The 26,915-nt window shown below is 36.3% G+C and overlaps 1 protein-coding gene across 2 annotated transcripts in view; it reads right to left on the bottom strand.

Moving 5' to 3' along the window:
• The window catches only part of LOC149777183 (phosphatidylinositol 4-kinase alpha-like), a 209,270-nt gene that overhangs the window by 126,719 nt on the left and 55,636 nt on the right, over positions 1 to 26,915 (bottom strand). For both annotated transcript variants that reach the window (XM_089941887.1, XM_089941888.1), the window contains 6 exons: positions 21,403 to 21,453; positions 15,170 to 15,406; positions 7,399 to 7,532; positions 6,127 to 6,209; positions 3,011 to 3,081; positions 870 to 994 (listed from right to left, as the gene is read on the bottom strand). In XM_089941887.1, coding sequence (XP_089798013.1) covers positions 870 to 994; positions 3,011 to 3,081; positions 6,127 to 6,209; positions 7,399 to 7,532; positions 15,170 to 15,406; positions 21,403 to 21,453 — 701 coding nt within the window. The remainder of the gene's footprint in view (positions 1 to 869; positions 995 to 3,010; positions 3,082 to 6,126; positions 6,210 to 7,398; positions 7,533 to 15,169; positions 15,407 to 21,402; positions 21,454 to 26,915) is intronic.

Raw genomic sequence — 26,915 nt, 5'->3', positions numbered from 1 at the left:
TGTCTACTATATAGTACTAACCCAAGCCAACTGTTCAGTTAAACTTTTTATAAGTCCAGAGTTTTAACATGAGTTTTGTCTCATGTTTTCAGGCAATAAGACTGTTTAAACAACTGGGAAAACTGACCAAACAAGCTTAGTCAATAACACTCCTAACAACTGTCCGACAAAGAAACTGTAAATAAGATCCAGCCACCTTGTGAATTAAGCTTAGTCGGCAACATCTTTATTGACTGTCCATTAAAGAAAAATATCCTATAAACCAGAACTAGTACAATTTGAATTTTACTTCATTAAGGTATTTATCTGACAGTTAAATGTATAAAAAATTAAAGACAAGTTTACATAATGACATTTGAGAACTCCTGTGACATATGTTGGGTTGCTCATAGCAAGTGCTGGTCAAAACTTTTGATCTACCAGACATGTCAGTCAAATACATGGGTTTTAGGATCTCTGGAGTACAAAGAGAAAGCACTGTACAGAATGTTGCCTATCTTCTAGGACACAGAATCTGAATGCCAATTAACATACTGAAATAAACTAGCAGAGAGAATTGCTGAGATGAAAGACCTTGATAATCATCAGACTCTTTGCCACAGACAGGATATGTAAATGTTGTCCCTGCCACAGACAGGATATGTAAATATCAGCCCTGCCACAGAAAGGATATGTAAATGTCTTCCCTGCCACAGACAGGATATGTAAATGTCGGCCCTGTCAAGATTTTCCATAATTTACTGCAGAGAAGTTTCTGTTTACTCTGCATGTTTATATACAGTATTCAATAGATGCTCTTTCCATTACTAGGGATTTCACCTGTTCACTAGCTGTCAGGAAATTGTCTGCCAACCTGTAGATTTACTGACCTGTCCACTAGACCTGTCAGGTACTTGTCTGCCACTCTGCGGATTCGCTTGTGGATGTGATTGAATTTCACCAGCAAAAACTGAGCATGACCTTCTAGCTCCCTCTCTCTGGCTTCAGTTTTCTCCTAAAGAAAGAAAAAACTCCATAGAAAACACTGTTTTCTCATTCCACCACATGTGTGATTCATACTGATTGCCAATTTTGGATTTTATGAAACAAATACTGACCTGGTACCAACAAAAAAAATCTGATGAATTTTTTTTTTTTAAAGTAGAGGATTTGAAATCATGTGAAGCCTTGCAGTGCAGCTCAGTTGGTGTATTTCCCCAGAGTGTACTGTCTTTGTTTAGTAAGTTAATCATTAATGATAGTAGATCAGAACATAAAACAACCCCTAGATTTCTAAAAAGTGCCGGTGATGAAGGAATGAATGATCAACCATATTTTATACATGTAAAACCACACAAATTATTCCTACACTTACAATCTGTCCACGTTACGATGGTGCAGTTGGACAGTGTATAGCAGATTTATATTATTCCTACACTTACAATCTGTCCATGTTATGATGGTGCAGTTGGACAGTGTATAGCAGATTTATATTATTCCTACACTTACAATCTGTCCATGTTATGATGGTGCAGTTGCACAGTGTATAGCAGATTTATATTATTCCTACACTTACAATCTGTCCACGTTACGATGGTGCAGTTGGACAGTGTATAGCAGATTTATATTATTCCTACACTTACAATCTGTCCACGTTATGATGGTGCAGTTGGACAGTGTATAGCAGATTTATATTATTCCTACACTTACAATCTGTCCACGTTATGATGGTGCAGTTGGACAGTGTATAGCAGATTTATATTATTCCTACACTTACAATCTGTCCACATTATGATGGTGCAGTTGGACAGTGTATAGCAGATTTATATTATTCCTACACTAACAATCTGTCCACATTATGATGGTGCAGTTGGACAGTGTATAGCAGATTTATATTATTCCTACACTTACAATCTGTCCACGTTATGATGGTGCAGTTGGACAGTGTATAGCAGATTTATATTATTCCTACACTAACAATCTGTCCACATTATGATGGTGCAGTTGGACAGTGTATAGCAGATTTATATTACTCCTACACTTACAATCTGTCCATGTTATGATGGTGCAGTTGGACAGTGTATAGCAGATTTATATTACTCCTACACTTACAATCTGTCCATGTTATGAAGGTCCAGTTGGACAGTGTATAGCAGATTTATATTACTCCTACACTTACAATCTGTCCACGTTACGATGGTGCAGTTGGACAGTGTATAGCAGATTAATATTATTCCTACACTTACAATCTGTCCATGTTATGAAGGTCCAGTTGGACAGTGTATAGCAGATTTATATTACTCCTACACTTACAATCTGTCCACGTTATGATGGTGCAGTTGGACAGTGTATAGCAGATTTATATTACTCCTACACTTACAATCTGTCCACGTTATGATGGTGCAGTTGGACAGTGTATAGCAGATTTATATTATTCCTACACTTACAATCTGTCCACGTTACGATGGTGCAGTTGGACAGTGTATAGCAGATTTATATTACTCCTACACTTACAATCTGTCCACGTTATGATGGTGCAGTTGGACAGTGTATAGCAGATTTATATTACTCCTACACTTACAATCTGTCCACGTTACGATGGTGCAGTTGGACAGTGTATAGCAGATTTATATTACTCCTACACTTACAATCTGTCCACGTTACGATGGTGCAGTTGGACAGTGTATAGCAGATTTATATTACTCCTACACTTACAATCTGTCCACGTTACGATGGTGCAGTTGGACAGTGTATAGCAGATTTATATTACTCCTACACTTACAATCTGTCCACGTTACGATGGTGCAGTTGGACAGTGTATAGCAGATTTATATTACTCCTACACTTACAATCTGTCCACGTTATGATGGTGCAGTTGGACAGTGTATAGCAGATTTATAAATGCTCTCATCAGTACCTGTTGCATGTTAAACTCAATTTCAAGTCTTTTGAACATAAATTCAACTTTTGCAATTACAGAAAGATGAAATGAAACAATTTTTATGATGAAATTAAATGCATATACAATTACCTTTTCTGCAGTGACTTCAAGAAACTTCTCAAACGTCTTGTCAGCAACTGCACGTATGCAATGCCACATGCCTGAAAAATAATTTAAGAACAAATCAAGATCTTAACTGCCATTTATTTGTAAGTGTGCAAATGTAATTTATTTTTAATTTATATACATGTGAAAGGTGCTGAACTTTATTAATATGTTAACACTAGTAAAGTAACCATTATGTTTGATGATGCAGTCTTGCATGTAACCTGAAAGCAGGTTTTATATTTAGCATATAATCTAATGCATTAGTGTGAATTTTGCATAAAAGGTATCAAAAACTAGTATTTTAGAAATGTATATGGACGTAAGTTCCTTGTCAACAATGGACCAGACACATTTAGGTCATAAGATCCAACATGCTTCTACAAGAAGCCAATGTGTGTCTGATATTGCTCATCTGGCTTACATAATTTAACAGTTGACCATATCACTAAACAGTATAAACATAATTCTATGCAATCTATACCCCAACTTTCATATCAATTTTACCTATTTTATTAGTCTGAAAAATATTCTGTCCAAAGATAAAGACATAATTTTAATGAAGGTCATAACTGAATTTTGCCAAGATACTGATTGCATAAACATATTAACCAAGTTTTATCAAAATAGGATGAGAAATAGTCTCTAGAGAAAAAACAAGCTCAGCCAATGAGATCGAAAACCACCTCATTAATAAGGGCAGATCTGTCACCTATAATAGAACCTGCTTGAGACCACATTTAATAAATATTATTAGCCTAGTCTGAGTACATTTGGTCTTTAGAGTGGTAACAAGTTCAACCAATCAAATATAAGATTATGACATATAAAAATAGTATCTTCCTCATAATCACATTCATCAAAGATCCTCAGGAAATTTGTCATTTTACCATTGAAATGAAAATGGAATGCAAGTGGAATGTAAAATGAACACAAAGGAAATGCAGAATGAACACAAATGAATGATGAATGTACATTAAAGGAAATGGAGAATGCAAATGCAGAATGATAAACGATAAGCAACAAGAGTCCCTTGAGGGGACTAATGCTCTAATAAACCAAATGAATTTACAGGAATTCAAGATAAGATGATTTCTTATTTTAAACTGCTGAGTGTTGAAACATCTCTTGAGTAATAAGATTTTCAAATTAGCCTCTCTTGCAGCCTTATTTATATAAGATTAGTACCATTTTCATCAGAACAAACCAGACAGAATTAGAAGACACTTGGTGAAAACCACAAGTTGATATGACCACCAATTCAGGAGAATTAGTGACAAAATTTTCAATACATTCATTGTCACAGCCCTGTTATTTTAGGTCAGATTGGCACCATATTGATTCAGGAACATGTAGATATAATAAGCAGTCTGCTGGTGAAAACCCCCATGTCAATACAAATTTCCATTTAAGAGAAGTAGCAATAACACAGCTGACTGGCTGCCATGGTGGTCATACTGGAATATCAGACTGGCACCATTTTCATTTACTACAAACTATAACACCATGAAAAGTCTTCTGGTGAAAACATGATGTTGATATGACTTTCCATCTAGAAGGAGTAGCAATAAGATTTTCAAGATGGCTGCTGTTGTGGCCATATTGACTATCACATTGGTACAATTTTTACTGAAGTCCAACTAGACACCATAAGAAGTCTTCCAGTGGAAAACCAATGCCAATATGACTTTCCATTCAGGAAGAGTAGCAATAACATGATTTACAATGTGACTTCTGTGGTGGCCATATTGGATGAAAATCCCATGCTGATATGACTTTTTATTCAGAAGAAGTGGAGATAACAAGATGGCTGCATCCTGGATGTCAGATCGACACCATTTTCATTTAGGATCACTGGAAGTCACTTGGTGAAAATGCCATGTCATTATGACCATTCAGGCACAGTAGTGACAACAATATTGTTTAGATGGCCATTTTACCATCTATGTTCCATGTATTATTGGCACCATTTTCACTTAGGATGAACGAGGTATTGTAAGAAGTCTATGTGTAAAAATATATGGCCATCCATTTGGAAGGAATAGAAATAACAATATTTTCAAACTGACCATCTTGGTAATCCTAATGAGGGTAAGTTTTACATCACTTTCATTTAGAACCAGCAAAAGAACTTTTGTGATAAAAACCACATGTTAAAATGACTTTACATTTAAGAGGCTGCTGTGGTGGCCATAATGGACATCAAATGGGACATTTCCATTTAGGACCAACTCAACATGATAAAAGTCTTTTGGTGAAAGCACAATGTCAACATGGTTATCCAACTATGAAAAGTAGCAATAACAAGATATTCCAGATGACCGTTTGGATGACCATAATGGATGTCAAGTCAGCAACATTTTAATTTACAATCAACTAGACAACATCTGTAATTTTTATGTAAATTCCCCATGTTGATAAAACCATCCCTTCAGGAGGAGTAGTGATGAAATGGTTTTCAAGATGGCATTGTAGCAGCCATAATGGATGTCTGAGTAGCACCAATTTCATTTAGAATTGATTAGACATCATAAAAAGAAAAAATGTCTTCAGTGAAAACCCATCTGGAAGTGACCATTCATTTATGAAAATCAGTTGGTGTTGCTAGTATCTTTTCTTTATAATTAGGGTCTAGGTCACATACAGTTTGTTCCACAAATCTCATATATGCAGACATAACACCAAACAATATAATTAAATAATTTATATGAAGTGAGGGACTGATGTAATGTTTAATGTTTAGACCCTGGAGGCATCGTTCAATTACAGGGTTTTGGTAAATCCAGTGGATAAGCATTCACACCACCGCTGTCTCAAGCTACATGAATATAATGTTTAAACAACTGTAGAAACATAAATAAACAACAACTGCATGGAATAATTATGGGAACCTTGCATTCAATGTCTGATATATTGATTTTGTAAACAGTCATTTGAGTTCATTTGCAAGTCACAACTTGAAAATATAAAATAGAGCCCTTATGTAATATCTGTGATAAATGTACACAGACACAGATGCACAGACACACACACACACACACACACACAGACATATATATATATATATATATATATATATATATAAACATGTACATACTTACCAGATTTGTCTTTATAGATTACATTATCTTCAAGGTAGGTGAAAAGTCCATAAAAAGCTTTTGGATCACAGGAATGGGTTACTCTAAAAAAAGAAGAAGATACATTCAAAATAATGACTGAAAACAAGTCAAAAACATATGGAAGTAGACAATATTCCATGGGCTGAGATCTTTGTCAATGACCCCATACTTAAAGGAATCAACCTGGACTGTTTATATGAGACTGGTTAATTAGGGAATATCTTTTCTCATAAAAAAAACATAGATCCCCTCAGAAAAAAGAAAGAAAAATAACTGCTGTGTTTGCCTCAATGTCTTATGGATTATGTACAATTATCTTTGCTTCTAGCATTTTGTAATTCAAATTGCCCATACATCAGGTGTGGTCGGGAAAGATAGATTTACATATAACCACTACATAAATATTAAACTGAATCAAGCTAAGTATTATAGGATAAGTCTGATCTGATTTGAAAAATGTATGGACCCAAATTTGCCAGTTTGTAAGGAGTAATCAGTAGAACAAATAACACAGACCCTGATCTGCTAGTGCATTATATGACAGCATTTCAGAGTCTATATCATTTGCAGTTTGACTCAACTTGTGCATGGATATAAATGGTATGAATAGAATGTTTTAATGATAAACAGTAAGTATCAGAACTGATGAGAAGCAATGAATTGTGACAAGTTAATCAATTGTGTTGTTAATTTTATTATATGCAGTATGCACAACACTGTCAGATCAGGGGCTGAAAACTGCAGATGTCCCAGGTCTGACCATGTAATGTCCAATTCAGCCACGCCAATTATTCCCGTGACAAGTCAAACTGAGATAATTTCTGAAATAACCTCATCCAATGCATCCCTAAATCTAAAAAAACTGTTACGGCTTTAGACTTTCAGAGTTCCAAGAAAACGATTATGATTCAGCAGCATGTACACTATCACTTGTTCTATAAATATATGATAAGACTGAGCACCAGAACACATTTTAGGTTATTGTATTAATTAAGCAATCAGACAACTCTAATTGTCAAACATGATCCAAATGCTCATGACATAGGGATGATGAGATTAGAACTTTACATTGATTTACATCTGATATGTAAGAAACTGGATGAATAATGATAATAATTATCCAACATGCTGCATCACAATGTTAATTGACTTGATATGTAAACTTAATATATCATAAATATTTATGTGAGATCATTCATTCTCTGTTTAACACACACACACACACACACACACACACAAAAGGAATTGTACCTGAGAGTTTCCAATCTAAAGACAGACAGCAGATAGGTGCACTGGCTGAAACTCAGCTTGTGAATAAGGGGATCCACATTAGGCTGGTTACCTAGCCATGAGCAGATGCTGTATCTCAGGTCTGTTAATTCAGTCTGCAATGAAAGGAATACTTATTTATATTTAGTTTTAAGCATTACATTTTTTCAAACTACTTCTTCAAGAATTTATGTCACAAGAATTAAGAAAATATTATGTTTTATGAAGCAAAAAAAAAACTTTTGAGTAAAAAAAGTTAGAAGTATATAAACTACCTCATATATAAAGCCATGAAAAAATATGTTCACCATGTATTTTGGCCTGTTGTAACAACAAAGCATGCTAAATATTTTGTCTGCTTGCCAAGGTGGAAGTCCGACTAGAGTGAGAAGGATTGGCACCAGATTCTATCAATCAGAGCAGATGTATGTACTTTTCCGGCGATATAACTATGGGGATGGCTTGGAACGGTGCACGCATATTATGATCAGGTAAATATGATCAAAGAAATATTTCTTCAAATATATTACCATATCATGATATATTAGACAGACAGGTAAGAGTTATAGTTTACTGTGTTTGTATGGGAAAATATGAAAGAGTTTTGGGATGGAATACTGCATGACCTTGGGAGTGTAGTATATCCTTCCGACAAAACGAGTTCATATTTTCCCATACAAATACAGTAACCTTTTTATTATATGCTCATTTTTTTATTCTACCTAAGGTTTAATTATATAAACAAAATACTATACAAGAAACAACGTAAATGAATGAATGCCATATTCCAAACCAAATACACAAGCGAGATTTGTCATTAGACAATGACATCATTATTAATGCGCACATAACTCTGCTCAGAAAAATTTGAACTTAGTCACACACTCGACATAACTTTCGAAAGAAAATGGCCTGTGTAGAGTTAAAATTGAAATTTGCAGTGATATTGTGAATGAATGCGCATTGCAACAGCTTTTCCATTTGATCTGGAATGAATACATTTTGGTATTTTGTTTCGATTCGACGAAAGTTTGTGATTTTGGACTGGATTCATCTGTGCAAATTATACATGAAATATATCGGATTGAAGTGGAGCGGGAGAAGCGTGTTTACATCTGCAAATGTGTTTCTGTTTCTGTCATTGAATGTTTGAAACAATAATGTGGGAAAAATATGAAGTCTTTCAATTGCAATTATCAAAAAGACGCTATGGAATTTAATGTGTATTTCATTTTGAGTGCAGTAAGGAGGATGCAAATGCACTTATCATTGAAATTACAGCACAATTTCGAAATGTGTAATCCAGATTGAAAACCTATGACATGGCTCATGTAATTCGGATTTGCAGAATTAAGAAAATACATTTTGAGGAAATTCAGGATGTAAAACTGTAAGTATATTTTATTTTGCCATTCTTATCACCAGTTAAAGAAGAGAGTATATGACTTGTTACTTGTATGTTATTTGTAAGGACCTTATCTTCCGTCTGTTATATAATGTAGCTAGCCTAAATCCGTAACATTGTATCAACGCGGAATGTGCCAAAACAGCAGGTTTTTTTTTGCAGTCCACAAAACATGTTTTAGTTCATACAGAAACAAATTTAAACAACCACAATGTAAAGAGCCTCTTACGCAAGTGTACATGATTTGTGTACAAATCAAAAGTGCTGGCGTCTGCGTCCACTGTTTGTTTACAACAGAAAGTAGTTCCTTTATGTACGTGAATGCTATATGTGTATTGTCGCGCGAGTTCAGTATTGGGTAATATTGAACGATTCTGATAATGTACAGTTAACAGGAAAAAAAAAAAGCATATAATAAAAAGTGTTACTTGCATCCTCTTGCCCCCGAGTTACCGCTGTCTCCAGTCTTCTAATGTATGTAAAGCAGTGTCGAGTTCTACGTGAGATATGGTGTGTGGAATAGCTCAAGCTTTATGCATGGATGTGATTAAGAGGAAATATGTTAACTCCTTCCAATCCAGCAGAAGCAGAGGAACATGGGTCATTATGAAACTGCTGATTAAAAAAAAATAAAACCTGGGAAATTAGTGCGTTGTGCTACTGGTTTCGGTCCTACCAGGTTTAATTCAGCTCAGTAGGATGAAAGGCCACTAAAGTGAAAGACTGAGAATGTCATTTAAGGAACAGTTGCACCTGAATGTTATTCAAGTGGCGAATACCCTAACCAATAAGTGTAAGAAATTCAACTGGACTGTGGTTAGTATTTCATATGCAGATATCCTATCATATCCAGGATGACAAAGTCTGATTAGAAATATAATTTCTTTCTTCTCTGAGTGGTAAGAACAAGTATGATCTCTCTCCTCTGATGGCTTAGCCCCTTCAGGTGTAACTTCAGAGCCCTGACAGGGTCATGTGCATGACCCTCGGGCAAACAGACTAAAAAAGGTAGCACTGTGAAGACCAAAAGCTGATGTTGTGACAAAGAAAGCAGAGGCTGTTCATGAGAAAAGTTGAACCACTGGAAGAGCAGATAGTTCAGGCCAATTACAAAAGCTGTACCTTCACTGATTTTACCTGATGTAGCTAAGATAATTAGGAAGCAAGACTTGCATGAAAGTTGTCATGAACACGCCGAAATGTGGTTGAAAAAATACCATAATCAACGACACCACAACCAACAGAAGATTCTATTTCAAACATAGGACTAAAGCCTTCCATCAAGTAGAAATCTGAAAGAATGTTGGAGAGTTCTTTGTTCTGGCCTATATCCTCCCTCAATGGGGGTTAAATTTTTCAAATATTATGGAACAGCAACCAATGATTGCGATGGAAGTTAATGTTTCCTTGAAAAGTATATGAAGAAGTTAGCTATCTCTGGTATTAAGACTTTAAGGAAATGATGTTGTTACGTGTTTAAGCTCTTACAAAACGTAACAAGAAAAAAGTGAAAACAAGCTTTGTAAAATTTAATAAATAATTTATTTCCCTAGAAAAACAAGGTAAAAATGAGAAAAAGAACAGTTTTACAAATCAAATCCAAAATTATTCCAAGAATTAAAAAATAAAAGTCCTATCATTAAAAAGTCCTAAACGAATCTGAATTTGAGCCCTGATGAAATTCAAAATAGAAGGTGATGATGTCTGTTGCAACTTTAAAAATGCTGTTGTGTCAACAGTTCCTTGATGAATCACAGAAAAAATTAATCCAGTTTTGAATTCCAAATAAATTTCAATGAATGTCTTTGTCCAAGAATTCTGTATGAGCACTTATATATTTCCAGGGAAAAGAATCACTTGTATTCCATAAAATAAAATTTCAGCTCAAACTGGTCACAACAAAACACCTTTAAGTGTCAATGGTTTAGAGCCCGAACGCCCAGGTGATAAAGGAGTGTAGCAGGCTGTCACTTGTGGCTTGTGACGATGCCTATTTCCTGGTCTCCTCTATCTGGCTTTGGAAAATGAGGTTGGAAAAAAGGAAATATAATCTGACGATGACTTCATGATGATCTATTAACAGTGCAGTTGTAGAATGGAATGCATCTTTTCTTGAGCTAGAGTTTAACAAACACATCAAGAGTGAGTGTTGAGCTGTAAAAGGGTTGATCAAAAAGATCTAAAACAAATGCAGTATCTTCTAAATAAAGCAACTCAATATGATATAAAAATGTGCCTGTCTATAACTGAAAACATCCCATTTAGGACATGATGTGGAGATGCAGTGGCAAGATGGCAGATGAATTTTTATTAAACATAAAGTTGTTATAAAAGTGTATGCAAAAATAGGAAAATCCTTTCCATAAATAAAAGCTGAACTGGATCATATTTACGGACCTAAATTACTTGCTTATTCTGGAATCAGAAACATTTTAGTGAGTGCAGGAAAACTGTTAAAGATGATATTAGAAAAAGTAGGCCATGTTACTATCAAAATAAAAACAGTCCATTCTGTGGAAGCATATATGTCCCTGTTCAAGAGGTAGCAGGAAATTTTGATAGTTCATATATAAATGCAGAGAAAATTATGACCAAGGAAATATGACTGCCCAGATTGCTTGATAAAGAACAAATGATTTTAAGGATAAAAGAACTGCATGAAATGCAGACCTGTTGACGACTTGGTGTTGAAACCCTAAACCATCCACCATACAGCCCAGGCTTAGCTCCTTGAGACTTTCACCTTTTTTCAAATGGAAATATTTGTAACAGGGCAACCATTATGAAAACAAATAGGAACTTAGGGATGCAATCACCAGGTGTCATGTAACAGGGCAACCATTTTGAAAACAAATAGGAACTTAGGGATGCAATCACCAGGTGTCATGTAACAGGGCAACCATTATGAAAACAAATAGGAACTTAGGGATGCAATCACCAGGTGTCATGTAACAGGGCAACCATTATGAAAACAAATAGGAACTTAGGGATGCAATCACCAGGTGTCATGTAACAGGGCAACCATTATGAAAACAAATAGGAACTTAGGGATGCAATCACCAGGTATCAGGATATGGGCCACAAGATGGAAGAAGTGCACTTTGTCAAAAAAAATAGTTACTTCAAGTTACTTCAAGAAGAAAAACAAAAATGTTTGGTAACACTTAAACAACTTATTCTTTACAGCATTTGCTATATGCTGATCAACCATCATATATGAGCCGTATATGAGACTAATAGATATGGAACAGGTCAAGGATATGTTTAGGTTCTTGAAATATATCTACTGAGACCAAGATAAGCATGGAGCTAATCACTACAATATTGCTGACCATTTGTTGTGTTTTTAAAATGGTTTCTAGTCCATACACAATGAGGAAAATTTTGACATTCTTAGGTCATAATGCCTTTGTGGACAGCTGGGACTTCAGTGTAAAAAAAATCTGTGTCTTGCAAAAAGGTGGGTTAAAGTTTAATAGGACTTGTTGTTTAGAAAAGATATGCCTTGGGTCCTGAGATTGCATTGAAAGAAGTGCCAAATGTTAGCCAATTGATCAAACTAAGGATTCAAAACTGTTTTCAATTTATTTTTAAAGTCATCAATGGATGAAGGAATTCTGTATAAGGCCTTTGATGGTAAATTAAGAGACAGAAGCTGGAAGACTATTACAGTCTATACACAGAAGATTGGGTGCTCGATGAAGGAAAATGGTGTTTGTGAACTTGTTTCCTCAAACTTGACAAGTTGGGTGGCATGGAAACTGCCTGTGGAGATAGAGAAAAAGAAACTGGCAATGAACTGTGTACAGAACAGTGAATAAAGCTGGGCATTCATTCAAGCTGTGACATGGTGATTTTCTGGTGCTAATTTGAGTGTTGCCAATTGGTTCGAGACAGGAGTTGCTGTATCCTGTACTGGGTAAAAACAGAAACAGTATACATGATGCTTCCATTGGTCTAGTACTGGGCAGTATGGAGAAATGTTCACAAAACCAGCATCAGTTAAACTGGCCTTGGAGACATCTGCAACTGGACACTGCATAATTGGTCCAGAACTGGCTGACTTTAGATGCCCAAGTCCAGCAACCTGCTTTTAAGGGAATAATCAAAATTGCCAGTAGCAGGTTCTATATCAAATGATAAAATCTCCATGAATGCTTTAGGTGGGCTGCTGTCCTATGATGTAACTGGCTTGGAAGTCTGTCATGATGGAATTCTGTGGCAATGGATCACCATACTCAGTCTCAGTGGTAGATGGCATAGGTCACGGCTGTGCTGGTGCTGGAGATATGTTCCTGATATGGCTGGCTTCTGTTGATTTAAGTCAGGTACTAACTACTGTGGGAATGATCACCACAGTAAGTACCAAGGTCTATATAAGATTGCAGAATGTCCATTATGGCTTTGGTGGGCAATCATATCATCTAGATAATAAGTTCTCTGTTATATCCGTGTCATGAATCTGGGACTGTGTACAACACCATACCCAGTCCCAGAAACAAAGAAAATAGATATAGGTTGTGCTGGAGCTGGTATAGTCCATAGCAGGTTGGTGTCTGGTATCCAAGTCCAGTACTGGCTATCCTAGAAGATCACTGTAGCCAGCACTGGGGTGAGTCTGTGTTGATGGCATAGATACTACTGTACAGTTAGGTGACTGTACCACATCAATACTAGTCCAGTAGATAGTGAAAGAAGATGTTCTATCTGCAGTGGTGAGAGGGCGGGTGCTATATGAGAAGTTCATGATGACTGGGATTGTCAGAGTTTTTTCTGAATGGGCATGTTCAGCTGAATAAAAATTGTTGATGGAGGTGGCATTAATGGCAAGACTGGTCATGCCAGCATCCTTGATCATGCACTTCAAAGCTGTTTCATTAATTAGAGTGTTGTATGGCAGTAATTCCCAGAACAGAAAAACAATGTATATATGGCATTAGTTGCACTCCACACAATATATACAAGTAAAGTGATTATATTTAGCCAGTTGGAAGGTGATTATATTTAGCCAGTTGGAAAGTGATTATATTTAGCCAGTTGGAAGGTGATTATATTTAGCCAGTTGGAAGGTGATTATATTTAGCCAGTTGGAAAGTGATTATATTTAGCCAGTTGGAAGGTGATTATATTTAGCCAGTTGGAAAGTGATTATATTTAGCCAGTTGGAAAGTGATTATATTTAGCCAGTTGTAAAGTGATTATATGTAGCCAGTTGTAAAGTGATTATATTTAGCCAGTTGGACTCACTTGCAACCCACACACTTATACTGACAACTCTGTAGAAACCTCTATATATATATATATATAGAGAGAGAGAGAGAGAGAGAGAGAAAGAGAGAAAGAGAGAGAGAGAGAGAGAGCAGAACAATGTTGTAAACAGGTGAAATCCATCAAGTGTATTGCTAAACTTACTGATAAGGGATGCTAAGAAAAATACCTTAAGAAATTAAAGGAATGATCCTGCAACGTGTAATAAGTGATCAACTACCTCATAGAATTCATGACAAGCCAGGTGCTGAAATGAACTGAAAGTGCTGTAGACCACAGGGCTGGTAAATAAGATAGTGCCAATAAGCATACATGCCGTGTTGTGCTCAAACATTATTATTTACTACCAAACCCCTTCACACAGTTGCACTTTGAAAAACACAATTAATCTTCAAAAATGGAATGAAGACAACCACCACCTCAATATAAGGTAACATATAGTTTGTGTTACAGCTAACTGACATAGAATCAATAAAAAAGTAAGGCTGTCAGGTATAAACAACCACTATTTCACATTTGACAAGAGCTAGGGTGATCAGTTCTCATCCTAACATGAGAAAAATGGTTAATTCAATACATCTGAAGCTCAAACATTACTGAGGCCAAAACAAAGAAATGAATGAAAAATATAAAATATTTAGCATAAATGTGAAGAATCCACCAACCCCACACTCGTTTAAAATTATTAATAAAACTTCCACTTATCCCCACTTTAACCTTTATATAACAACATGAATTGGATTAAACCAATTTAATGTCTCTCAAATACTAAAATCAAATCATTTATTTAATGGATAGATTTATCAAACATATTGAATGGGGATTAGTTATATTAATTCTTTCAAAATGTCAAAAGAGTGAAGTGCTAGCAACGTCTCTCTTACACACACACCCCCACGCACGCACGCACACACAAACACACACACACAGAGAAATGATCAAGGACACACAGCCAACCCCCTTAAGAAAAAGCCCATTGAAACGTGTTGGAAAGAGCTTTGGACTAGAAATAGACAAAATATATATTGTAGGTGATGGTTATGCTGTTGGTGTGATGGTATCCTAAAGGCATCTCTTTACCTGTGAGACAGTGTCATTTCTGAGTGCCACATTATGCAGTAGCTCTGATCTCAGATGACCCTCCGATATCAGGAGGGGAGACTTTGTGGCAATGTTGCAGACTCCCTCAAACCACTCCTTAGGCCAGAGTCCTGTCTCCTCAGCAAACATAAACACCACACAGTACTGCCAGAAGTCACGGAACATCTTCAAGAGTCTGGGTCTGGGGTCTTTTATTACTGGCAGTCTTCTGACGAGCTGAGTAGGAAAGGCGGAACGGAACAACATTCAGTTACACTTTTATTCATGACAATCTGACTCTACATATAAATGTCATCAAACAATGAATCAAAACTGATTTGATCTGTGTATTTATAAGCTCTGCATGCATGACAAAAGCATGGACTATGTCTGTTGCTAGTGGTGTGGCAAGAATAAACAGGCCTTATTCAAGAATGCATGAACAAATCTATCTGCATTACTCAGCTTTGAACATTCCAAGTCTATATGAGACAATTAATTTTTGACACCACAGGAAACAAATTGTTTTAGGCAAATTTATAAAAATTGCAAACTTCTGCATTATATTTACCAATGGCAAGATGAGCTAGTTAGAATGGGCCCTTTTTAAATGTCTGTTCTGTGACAAATTAAAAACTTCATTCTATGTATCACATAACTTTAACATTGTGAAGAACCAGGCATATTATTGCAATTAGCTTTTTCATAATTAATTTTTATATGCAGATATGTATGTTTATAAGAACCAGTGGTTGATGTTCTTCTTAATCTTGGAACTTAATTTTTCGGTAAAGGTATGAAAAGAAACCCAAACAAGAATTCTTTAAAGAGACTAATGCCCTATTGTAGAAATGGAAATTCGAAGAATCCAATATAATACGATTTCCTTTTATTCTTTAAAGCTGCTGAGTACTGAACCTATCAATGATATTCTTGAGAAATTCCAACATTCCAGAGTTAGCAGCAAAAGTATTTTCTTACATGTTTAAGTTAACATGATACCTGTAAAATGTAGTTTCAAATTCTATATCCTTGCATTTGTTCTTGAACATAAATATTCGTGGTTAGAAAATCATCGAACTTGTGCCAAATAATGTCAAGATAATCCCACATGCTGAATGGTTAATAGTATATTTTTGGAAACAATTTGAATATATTTAAGTGGCATTCTTCAGCATATTTGTCCACAAAATGGGTTAGATAACTATTCATTCATACTTGTATATGTTATCATGATCACAAGCAAGTACAATTAAAAACAAAATCAAGATCTTTGCCCTTAAATTCAATGTCAGAGTGCTGGCTATCTACCGTATTTACTGTTTATGTCGGAACACTATATCTGTTGGGACACCATAAATTAATTTAGAACATAATTATTTTTGTGCACTGTATTTTCTGGGACACATCGGTTCCTCGAGTCTTAAGCTGTGGGATTCTTCTAAATCATTCAAAACTTACATGTCTGAAAATGCACTCCAATTGAAATTTTATTTTAAAAAATATAAAACTGTACTTGAGATAAAACTCTCTAATCCACTGTAGCATCATCTTATCAACACAACCCTTCTCCTGCACAAGTATGATCCATTCTTTCGGTGCATGAATATTTATTTTAGCTTTCTCACACCATGAAAAATTATCGTTAGAGGGAATACATCATCTAAAACAGAAACTGCAAGGACTAAAGTCAGATTTTTTCAAATCAGCACCAGTCATGCTAATTCTCACACTTCTGATTGACCCCCATCTTACCGTGAATACCGGTGAAAAGGAATCAAAGTTAGCTTCCATATCTCGGCCATCTTTGTATATTCAACCCCCCCCAAATTGCTACACTTAAAATAATCCAGCCGGCTTCTGAGTTCGGCTTGGTTTGCAATAAAATAACCTGTATATTGATATCCTTAAAATAAAGAAAAACCAGCTTCTAAGTATCCATAATTGACTTCCAAGGTAGGCTTGCTTTGTAATAAAAATAACCTTTGTCTCTGATGTCCTGTCGGTAAGATCAAATAATGAGTTTGATGCTCGCTGCCAGTTGTGTTTATTCACCACCTGGGCTTCTATTTGCTTGGCATCTATAATTAATACAAACGGGCATTGATGTCTGCAGGTAAATAGTATACATACACAGCAATAACTTGCTTTAATAATACTTTTGAAACCCATGCTAGCAAAAAGATTGTCACTTGCACTCAAGTGAATCAGTTTTCAAATAATGATTTTTATTTGTGAGATACTGTCCTATAGCTGACCTGGATATAATTCAATTTTGGTTATTTTGCACCTAACAACGTGTCATGCCTGAATGGCGGTTGTCTTCAAGATATCAGTTGATTATTTCCCTCTCATTTGTGATTTTGTTGGATCCAGTTTTCAGTCGGAAAACATATTCAAACCTTTGAGCACAACCATACCCAATTTGTTTCTCAATGGCCATGCCACTGAACAACGTATCAGTTATTGGACATAAGCGATACACGCTCAGTATGGAAGCCTATGCTACATACTGTTATGTGGAGTTTGTGAAGATATTTTGTTCTTTAATGCTCACGATGAATAAAAAGGAATAAATGATAACAATACAAGGTTAGTTTCTTTCCTTTTATTATCAGATAAGCATTTTGTTTATCTATTTTATTTGAACACGCGGTGGTGGTGGGGTACAAATTCAAAGCAAATTTATTTTGTTTCTTAAGTCTTGGGACATATGAACTAGGTGAAAAAAGCTTCACCATAAGTTCTGTGACAGGAAAAAAATAATTATTTTATTGTGTCCAATTATATAGGGTAAATACAGTACTTGCTCATTAGGATACAACTAAATACAAGGTCAGGTCAAAATTCGTTGGTATATGTTCAAGTCACTGTGTTGAACTCAGCAAAGTATGAAAATGAAGTCAATGACTTTTGAAACGGCCACAATGTCAATTAGGTCTGGTTTTCAAAACTCTTCCAAAAAAGTGAATATTATGTTTGTCATCAGATCCACGCAATTTTTAATCAGAGCCAATTAAAAATATTTCAAGAAGTGTTTAAAGTGAAAACTCCATGTGAATGCCATGATTCATGCAAGATGAGCAGTGAAAATAAGATTTTAAAATTACCACTATGGTGCAATGACGGGCGGGAGTCAAGACTATCTTTTCTGAAGAAGTAGTTATATGAATATTTCCAGAATAGATTTTGAGGGAGCTGTTTTCAAAGTTAGACCAGCATCTTTTTAATAGAGGAATAACTGTAAATTGTAAATAAAGAAGACCCGAAAGAAGAGTAATAAAGTTGGAATTAGTCATTTGTTCAGGAGAATATGCTTTTATGAGATTATTCAAATTTGGAAGGTCACAGTGGCATCCTTTTCATTCAGGACTAATTATGCATAATGAGAAATGTTTCAGTGAAACCACATGTCACTACGACATGAATATTATTAAAATAAAAATTTTCAAGCTGATCACCACCATTTTTATTTAGGACCAACTAGACATCATACAAAGTTTTGCTGTGAAAACCCCAAGTCCAAAGAACCATATGTTCAGGAAAAGTACTTAAGATGAATATGTGTAAAATTTCATTGCAAAGAGTAGCAATAACTTGTGATAATGGCTGGACAGGCTACTGAATAAACTCTCTTGGTCTATGATCATTAAGGATAATATGTCCTAATGGCTGGACAGGCTACTGAATAAGCTCTCTTGGTCTATGATCATTAAGGATAACATGTCCTAATGGCTGGACAGGCTACTGAATAAGCTCTCTTGGTCTATGATCATTAAGGATAACAATACACTGTCAATGAGGATTTAATCTCTATAACCAGTAAGGATACCAATACACTGCTGGTGTGTGGATTTAATTTCTATATCCAGTAAGGAAAACAATTCACTGTCATGTGGGGAATTTAATCTGTATAACCAATAAAGATAATAATTCACTGTTGGTGTGTGGATTTAATTTCACAACTTCTAAGGCGATATAGTAAAATCTGTTATGAGCAACCCCTGCTATGTGCCATCACCTGTCATTTCTGACTACAATTGTAATGCACAGATGATTTTATTATATTAAATGCTGTCATAAACGACCACCTGCTGAACAGGACCAGCGACCATGTCTTGGCAAAATATGCATTTCAACATTGCTATGAATGATCACACTGCAAAATGGGGATAAACTCTTTCAACCTTTATTTAATCTAATGCAAACACACAATAAATAAAAAAAAGGGCTGGCTACCAGCATCTGAAATTTTGCATGTATGCTGTTTTATATTTTATTGTAAACAGGACTAAAGTGCCTGTAGAATACTAGTAGCCTGGTTTCCGGCTTTATCATAACTACAAGTAGGACCCAGTATTCAGCTCTATGAACAACCATATTGCGAGAACAGAGACAGACACAAATGACTTTTATGTAATCATTTTTATTAACAATCGCTTGAATACTAAAGATTGTTCTGATTTTAACAAAACACGCATGAAAAGAACAAAACAAAAAAAAAAGGATTCTGGCTCCTGGTTTGTATATAGTGACAGATGGTACAGTCTGTAAACCAGGCTAATGTACAGGTTATGAACTGCCATTGTAGTGCCAAAATTAAGGTAGTGGTTGTGTATATTGTCTTTAGAGTTAATCCATATTGCCTGGGGGTGAATAAGGTCTTTGTCTATTAAACCAGCAAGTGAGAATCATTTGCGAGATTTGACTGATAGTGTTAAGGCTTGCGATGTTTTTGGATTTTTTATTCCCCCCCTTCCCAGATGTTACAGTGATTACATCCAGTCACCATGCCATCATCTATTCAAGTTTGTGTCTTTGCTGAATTAAGCCATTGATTTTTCTCTCTGAGTAAATGATTTTGTTTCTGGATGAGATAACTATTTCTTTTTATTTCATTATATGTTAGATATGCAATACACATGTACAAATATTTCATATTTTCCCAAAGCCTAGTCAAAACTGTCGCTACAGTTGATTTTACAACTGAGTATTAATAATGTCAACACCTAGTACCTTAATAACAATGGAAGAACCTCCAATTAAAAAGAGACAAATTTTAATGCTGGAGAAAATAATTCCTGGAGCTTAAAGAAGTGAAAAAAAGCAGACCACTTGCAAAATAGCAGTTAAAATGTCAGTAAAGCAAATTTAGGGTGTTATAAAGGAGAAAGAGTAAATCAGAAACGAATTCATATGCTAATACATGGGCATGTGATCATCAAATGTAAATGTGATTTTACGTTTAATGAAAGAAGTATATCTTTATTTTTATATAAATTAAATGCATACAATATTTTAGCAAGAAATTTTAATAATGAATAGAATATGTACAGTGATTGTGGTTATTTGTCTTTAAATTGTTCTTAAACTGGGCCTTAAAAACGGGTCTTTTTGTACAAACCTGTTATGAGAGACCACTTGTCTTGAAAGACAATTTTTTGTTGGCAGAAGGGGCACTCTCACATAACAGGTTTTACTGTATTTGTTGGTTGGTTGGTTAGTTCTTAATGGTACCTTAATGGTACCTTTAACAGATTATTAGTTATATCTTGCACAAGAATTACCCTTCCTAGCTATTCAAGGAAGATGGCAACCTAGGCTGGTCTAGGCAAGTATCAAACCTGTGATCCTTCCAAAGCGAGTCTGCTGCTACACCATCTGAACTATGTGGCTACCCATTTCAGAGGTGAACCATTAAAACAACTCTGCAGCTAAGGGTGCTTACATATAAATATTTAGTACTCTAGGCATGACAGCAGATGCTGAACATGTATGTATTTCATACTTGCTCTAAATTTTTAAAATACATAATAATATGAAACAGAATTATTACATATAATATCCTGTACAGTTCATAACTTTTATCTTGAAATACACTATTTTGATGCATAATTCATCTACACTAGTAAAAAGTATTGTCATTCAATATTCATCAACAAATTAATTAATTTTTTATCATTGAAAAAGTGCATAATTTTTCAGGGAACACTACAATATGTTTGTGAGAGCCCCAGTAAACACTGATTCATTGTACAGAGTATAATTATCGATTCAAACCTCTTTTCACATTTCCCATCAAATGTAAAGTTTATAGTCTTCTCAGATATCTTACATTTCATATATCTGTGCCAATAAAGACGCACAATTATACAGTCTCAATATGAAAAGAATTTCAATTAAAACTTGAATGACACTACACCTCATTGATCTTGTGAACTGAACAAACTTACCACATCTATGACGGGGATAAGCACACCGAGGTTTCCAGCACTGCTTGATGCCTGAAAAGTAGAATAACTGCATCGTTTATGGGCCTGAGGAGGTAGAGGTTTATATGATCTGTCAGAAGCATTACAATGGGAATATGATGTGTAAGTAGTTAGAAATGTCCATGTTCCAGAAGTACTCATTTTAACCTGAATAAGATTATGACATATGGTAGGTTTGATGCTCAGTTCATTATGTGATGGAAAGAATGATCTCACAAATCCGATCTTTTTTTCCCTTCCAAATATACAATATATTAAGAAACCAATTCAACAGTGAAAATAACACAGAATTCCTTTTCTTTAAAAGATTTACTGAAAGTCAATATGGGTTAAACTTCCTGAAGATTTTAGCAACTTCTAACCTGTATATTTTTTACAACCTTTTTAAGATCATTGACTTTTCATGGACTTCGTATTGATGTTTATTTGGAAGGGCTCACCATCCTAATGATTTCTGCATTTTTTCCTTTTATATCTCAGAACTATACTATTAATTAGCACTATATGGATAGGATTGTTCTGGCATGCCATTAAACTCTTTGCAATATATCACATTAATCAAACTACATGTTCTGGAAACAAAATTTGTGGTGAAAGTCCTGAAGAATGGGATAAATGCATGCAACAAGTGAAAGACAACTGTTTTTATACAATAGTTTGGATATGCTTTTGACAGATTTTAATAAATGGGAGAAAAATTCATCAAGACCAAAAACTTAAGGTATACATTAAAACTGGTCTTTGAACACTGCCCCAACTGCCAGCAAAATCTGTTTTGCAAGACATGATGACAAAATAGTTGATCATGCTACTGAACTAAATTAATCCATGCATCAATAATCTGTTTGCAACTGACAGATACTCTTTCAAAACAGTAGCTATCCTGCATTTCCTAAAACTCTTGATGATATTCTCGAAATAAAACAAGTTTCTTTGAAGGGACTGTGTGTAACATGAAATGAGCAGAGGACACTGATAATACAACAGTAATATGCTTGCTTTTTCCAGTCCAAGGTTCAATTTTCAGCACATGCAAAATGTCAGTGGCTGCATGTTCAAATCTTGGCACAAGTACTTGTCTCTGAGTTCTATAGTTCTTTACATGTTGTTGACCAACTCTTTCCAGCACTAGTTATTAAGAGTAAGTTAACAGAACTCATAACCCAAAACAGAAAACATAATGACAATAATACGTATTAGCATTGTGCTTACTGCATATACTCAATTAAAAGGCAACCTGACTACAAGTTGCCTTGCCCCCATTTTCGGGCTGCAGAAACTAATTTCTCTTGGACCTTTATATCAGTCAGAGTATACTCTTACAAGCCAGGGGTCTTTACCTGACCGAGCGGTTGTCAAACCCTAGCGTGATTCCCACTAGAAGTCATAAGTTTACCCCAACTTTCCAAAGACTTCCATACAATTTCAGTTGTAAATTAGAAAGCCCGATGTGTACATTCTATACCTAAATTTTACTCTAATTAGTGCAAGACCACAGATAAAACAACCTGCCAAATATCTATCAACCGCACATCTGCATGGTTTCTCTTCATCATGTTTCCGTACCGCCAGCCGTTCACGCCGTAGAAACTATACGAGTATCCCTTAACACTGCGAACTATTTTAACTCCGCCACCTTAGGCGAGTCAATGTATGCTTTCCAGGCACATTTCGCCAATATTACTACACCACATTTGCCACCATGGCGACATAAATGGTATCTGCCGAGTCCCTTCTTATTTATTCCTTTGTGTAATTTACCAGTTTCCTACCGTAAATACTGCCACCATGGTCACACCACCAATGTACACCACTAGATTTTAATATGGACTATCTTACTCGAGGGACATTCATTTGGTTTTGGCCTCAATTCACTACTAGTGAACCATGGCATCGTGGAAACTCACTAACACTTCACTCCGTGATGTTTGCTCCTAGTAATTGGCTAATTATTTCGGCTGAGGGATATTCCATTGCCCCAAATTCCAATAATCACACAAGTAATCACACAAATCTAAGAATTCCTTAAAACAGGGCGCTATAACCAAATGCGCATACTCCAAATTTATTGCAATACTTTGCAAATGAAATCTGTAATAGGTCACTTGTCATCTGTGAATCAGAGTTGCACTTTGGAAAAAATTGGCAAATCATATTTACTTTCTATGGCTCAGCTGTTGTGTTCCTCTGCAAAGTCTATAACTTTTAACTTGTATGATCCATAGCACTGTAGGCTTTAAGATTTCTCTTCCCCAAATTTGTGAAACGACTAAAGTTTAGCAATTTACAATGTATCATATACAAGTTACAAGGTACCTAGTAACTGACAAAATACTGACAATTTAGAAACTTGTGCCAATATTTATGTGGAATCTGAGCTTGGGCTCTGTAAGCACACTTTGATATGTACAATCTCATTAAAGAATTACCATAACTGAACAAGTGTCATCTGTGCACCATGATCAAAGTGAGTTAAAAAAAAGCATCCACAGTTAACTAAATACAGTGGTTCCTTGACTTACGAGTGTCCCAACTAACGAGTTTTTCGAGATACGAGCTGTCTCTCGGCCGATTTTTTGCTTTGAGTTGAGAGCAAAAATTCGGGTTACGAGCCAGCTTCAGATACCCCACCACTAGTTGGCGCAGTGAACGCCAGAGTGAACGTGGCAACACCCGCCCAGCATCTCGTGTCTCACTCGTTCACTTTAAGCGGTTAGCTCGCAGTGGAAGCATCAGTGTTGTGCTCGCATTTATTTTGCAAAACTTTGTTTTTCCAACCATGGATCCAAAGAAAGTGAGTGCAAAGGACAGTGCTGAGAAGAAGAAGCGGATGATGTGCATTGAATTAAAGAAAGAAATTATCGAAAAACATGACCAAGGTGTGCATGTAGTCGACTTGGTGAAGCAGTACGAGCGTAGCACTTCTATGATCTGCACCATACTGAAGCAAAAGCATTTGATAAAGGCTATAACGCCAGCCAAGGGTGTTAAAATAATTTCTAAACAGCGGACATCTATCCATGAAAATATGGAGAAGTTGCTGATGGTGTGGTTGATGGAGAAACAGCTCGCAGGAGATACCGTGACGGAGGCTATAATCTGCGAGAAGGCATGAGCTATTTATGCTGATTTGCTGCAGCAGACCCCAGGCACTTCGACGGACAAGGCATCGGGCAAGCCGTTTGAAGCCAGTTGGGGCTGGTTCGAGAATTTTAAAAAGAGGACCGGCATTCACTCCGTTGTCAGGCATGGTGAGGCAGCGAGCGTGGATATGAAGGCAGCTAAGGATTACCTCAAAACTTTTGCTGGAATTATAGCAGTAGAAGGATACATCCCCCAGCAAGTCTTCAACTGTGACGAGACAGGACTCTTCTGGAAGAAGATGCCAAGGAGGACTTATATAACGGCAGAGGAGAAGAGGATGCCAGGCCACAAACCCATGAAGGATAGGCTAACCCTCGCACTGTGCGCCAATGCAAGACTGCAAGATTAAGCCGCTGCTCATTTATCATTCGGAAAACCCCAGAGCCTTTAAGTCACATAAGATCCTGAAAGAAAAACTGCTGGTTATGTGGAGGGCAAACCCGAGGGCGTGGGTCACCAGGCAGTTCTTTGTGGAGTGGGTGAATTTAGTCTTTAGTCCTGACGTTAAGAAATATCTCCAGGAAAATAACCTACCCTTGCAAGCCCTTCTCATCCTGGACAATACACCTGCTCACCCACCAAACCTCGAAGATGACATCCTCGAAGAGTTCAAGTTTATAAAGATTCTCTACCTTCCACCCAACACCACCTCTATCCTGCAGCTCATGGACCAGCAGGTGATTTCTAATTTCAAGAAGCTCTTCACCAAGCACCTGTTCCGCCGCTGCTTTGAGGTGACGGAGAGCACAAACCTCACCCTTCGAGAGTTTTGGAAGGACCACTATAACATCGTGATATGCCTCAGAATTATCAATATGGCCTGGCAGGGTGTTACAAAGAGGACCTTGACCTCTGCGTGGAAGAAGCTGTGGCCTGAGGTTGTGTCTGAAACGGACTTTGAAAGACTCGAACCCGAAGCGGCAGTGGTGGAGGAGATTGTATCCCTCGGCAAGTCCATGGGCCTGGACATGGATGAAGGTGACATCAACGAGCTCATCGAGGAGCACTCCAAGGGACTGACAACGGAGGAGCTAAAGGAGCTACAGATGCAGCAGCACACGGAGGTTTTGCAGGAAATAGGTGACGCGGTGGAGGTTGAGGAGGTTATCTCTACAAGTGAGATAAAGGAAATGTTGGGAATGTGGCAGAAACTTTCAGACTTTATTCAAAAGAAACACCCAGAAAAAGTTGCAACTTGGCGTGCAATGGCGCTATTTAATGACACTTGCCTAACTCATTTCAGAAACATTCTGAAACAGAGGATGAAACAGACCTCATTGGACAGGTTTTTATCGAAAACCCCTGCAGATGAAAGTGAGGAAAGCATGGCGAAAAGGGCAAAAATCAGCGAATAAGATTCAGTTATTCACTTCAGCCTTTCTCCTCCACCTCCGTCAGCATCTTCAAGTCGTCTGATCTCCAAGATAAATGCTGTACATTATACTTAATAAAACCAGTTTATTGCATTGTGTTTTTATACAATATTCATTATTTATAAGTACATTTTTCTTATTTAAAAACATGTAACAAAAAAATTGCGGTGTTTTTTGGGGATCCGGAACGGATTAATGGCATTTCAATTCATTTCAATGGGGAAAATTGATTTGACATACGAATAATTTGAGTTACGAGCTCCGTCATGGAACGAATTAAACTCGTAAGTCAAGGAACCACTGTATAGAACTTTATATGGCATTGAACAACTATCAAAATCATGGCTCCATACAAAAATTGTCAACGGGCAAAACAAAGTGGGTGCTGTATTTACAAGTTAATGGATTAAGGTCACACATGTACCGAAAGTTCTTAAATTGCTCAAATGAAGAAGCACATTTAAATGAATAAATGATTATACTTGAATGCTGAACATCAATCACATTTGTACCTCTATCAAAGGAATTATCACATTTGTACCTCTATCAAAGGAATTATCAATTGGGAAAAAAGCGGTGCTGCCTTTACAAGATAAGGGCTTATTGTCCCATGCACACTGGCTGACAACTTACAGAAGTGTGTGTGTGATTTGGAGTTTTAATGTAGCTTTAATAATTCTCTCAGTCATATCACTATGATACCTGCAGAGTCGTAGTTTATAGTGATGTCTAGCACTGGGGCATCATGCTGCAGACATGTAGCATCATGTCTCACCCAGTCACATTATCCTGACACCAGGCCAACCAGTCCTAGCACTAACCTCTTAATGCTGACCACCAAGTGAGGCAGCTGCTAGTACCATTTTTTATGTTTTTGGCATGACTCAGCCAGGATTTGAACCTGCGACCTACTGCATTTGGGGCAGATGTTCTAACCACTTAGGCCACTAGAGTGGT

This window comes from Sinohyriopsis cumingii, chromosome 18 (assembly GCF_028554795.1).
Source record: "Sinohyriopsis cumingii isolate HCF-2022 chromosome 18, ASM2855479v2, whole genome shotgun sequence".
Classification (NCBI taxonomy): Eukaryota; Metazoa; Mollusca; class Bivalvia; order Unionida; family Unionidae; genus Sinohyriopsis; species Sinohyriopsis cumingii.
Note: the sequence above shows the minus strand (reverse complement) of the source record. Positions and strands in the feature narration are given on the sequence as shown.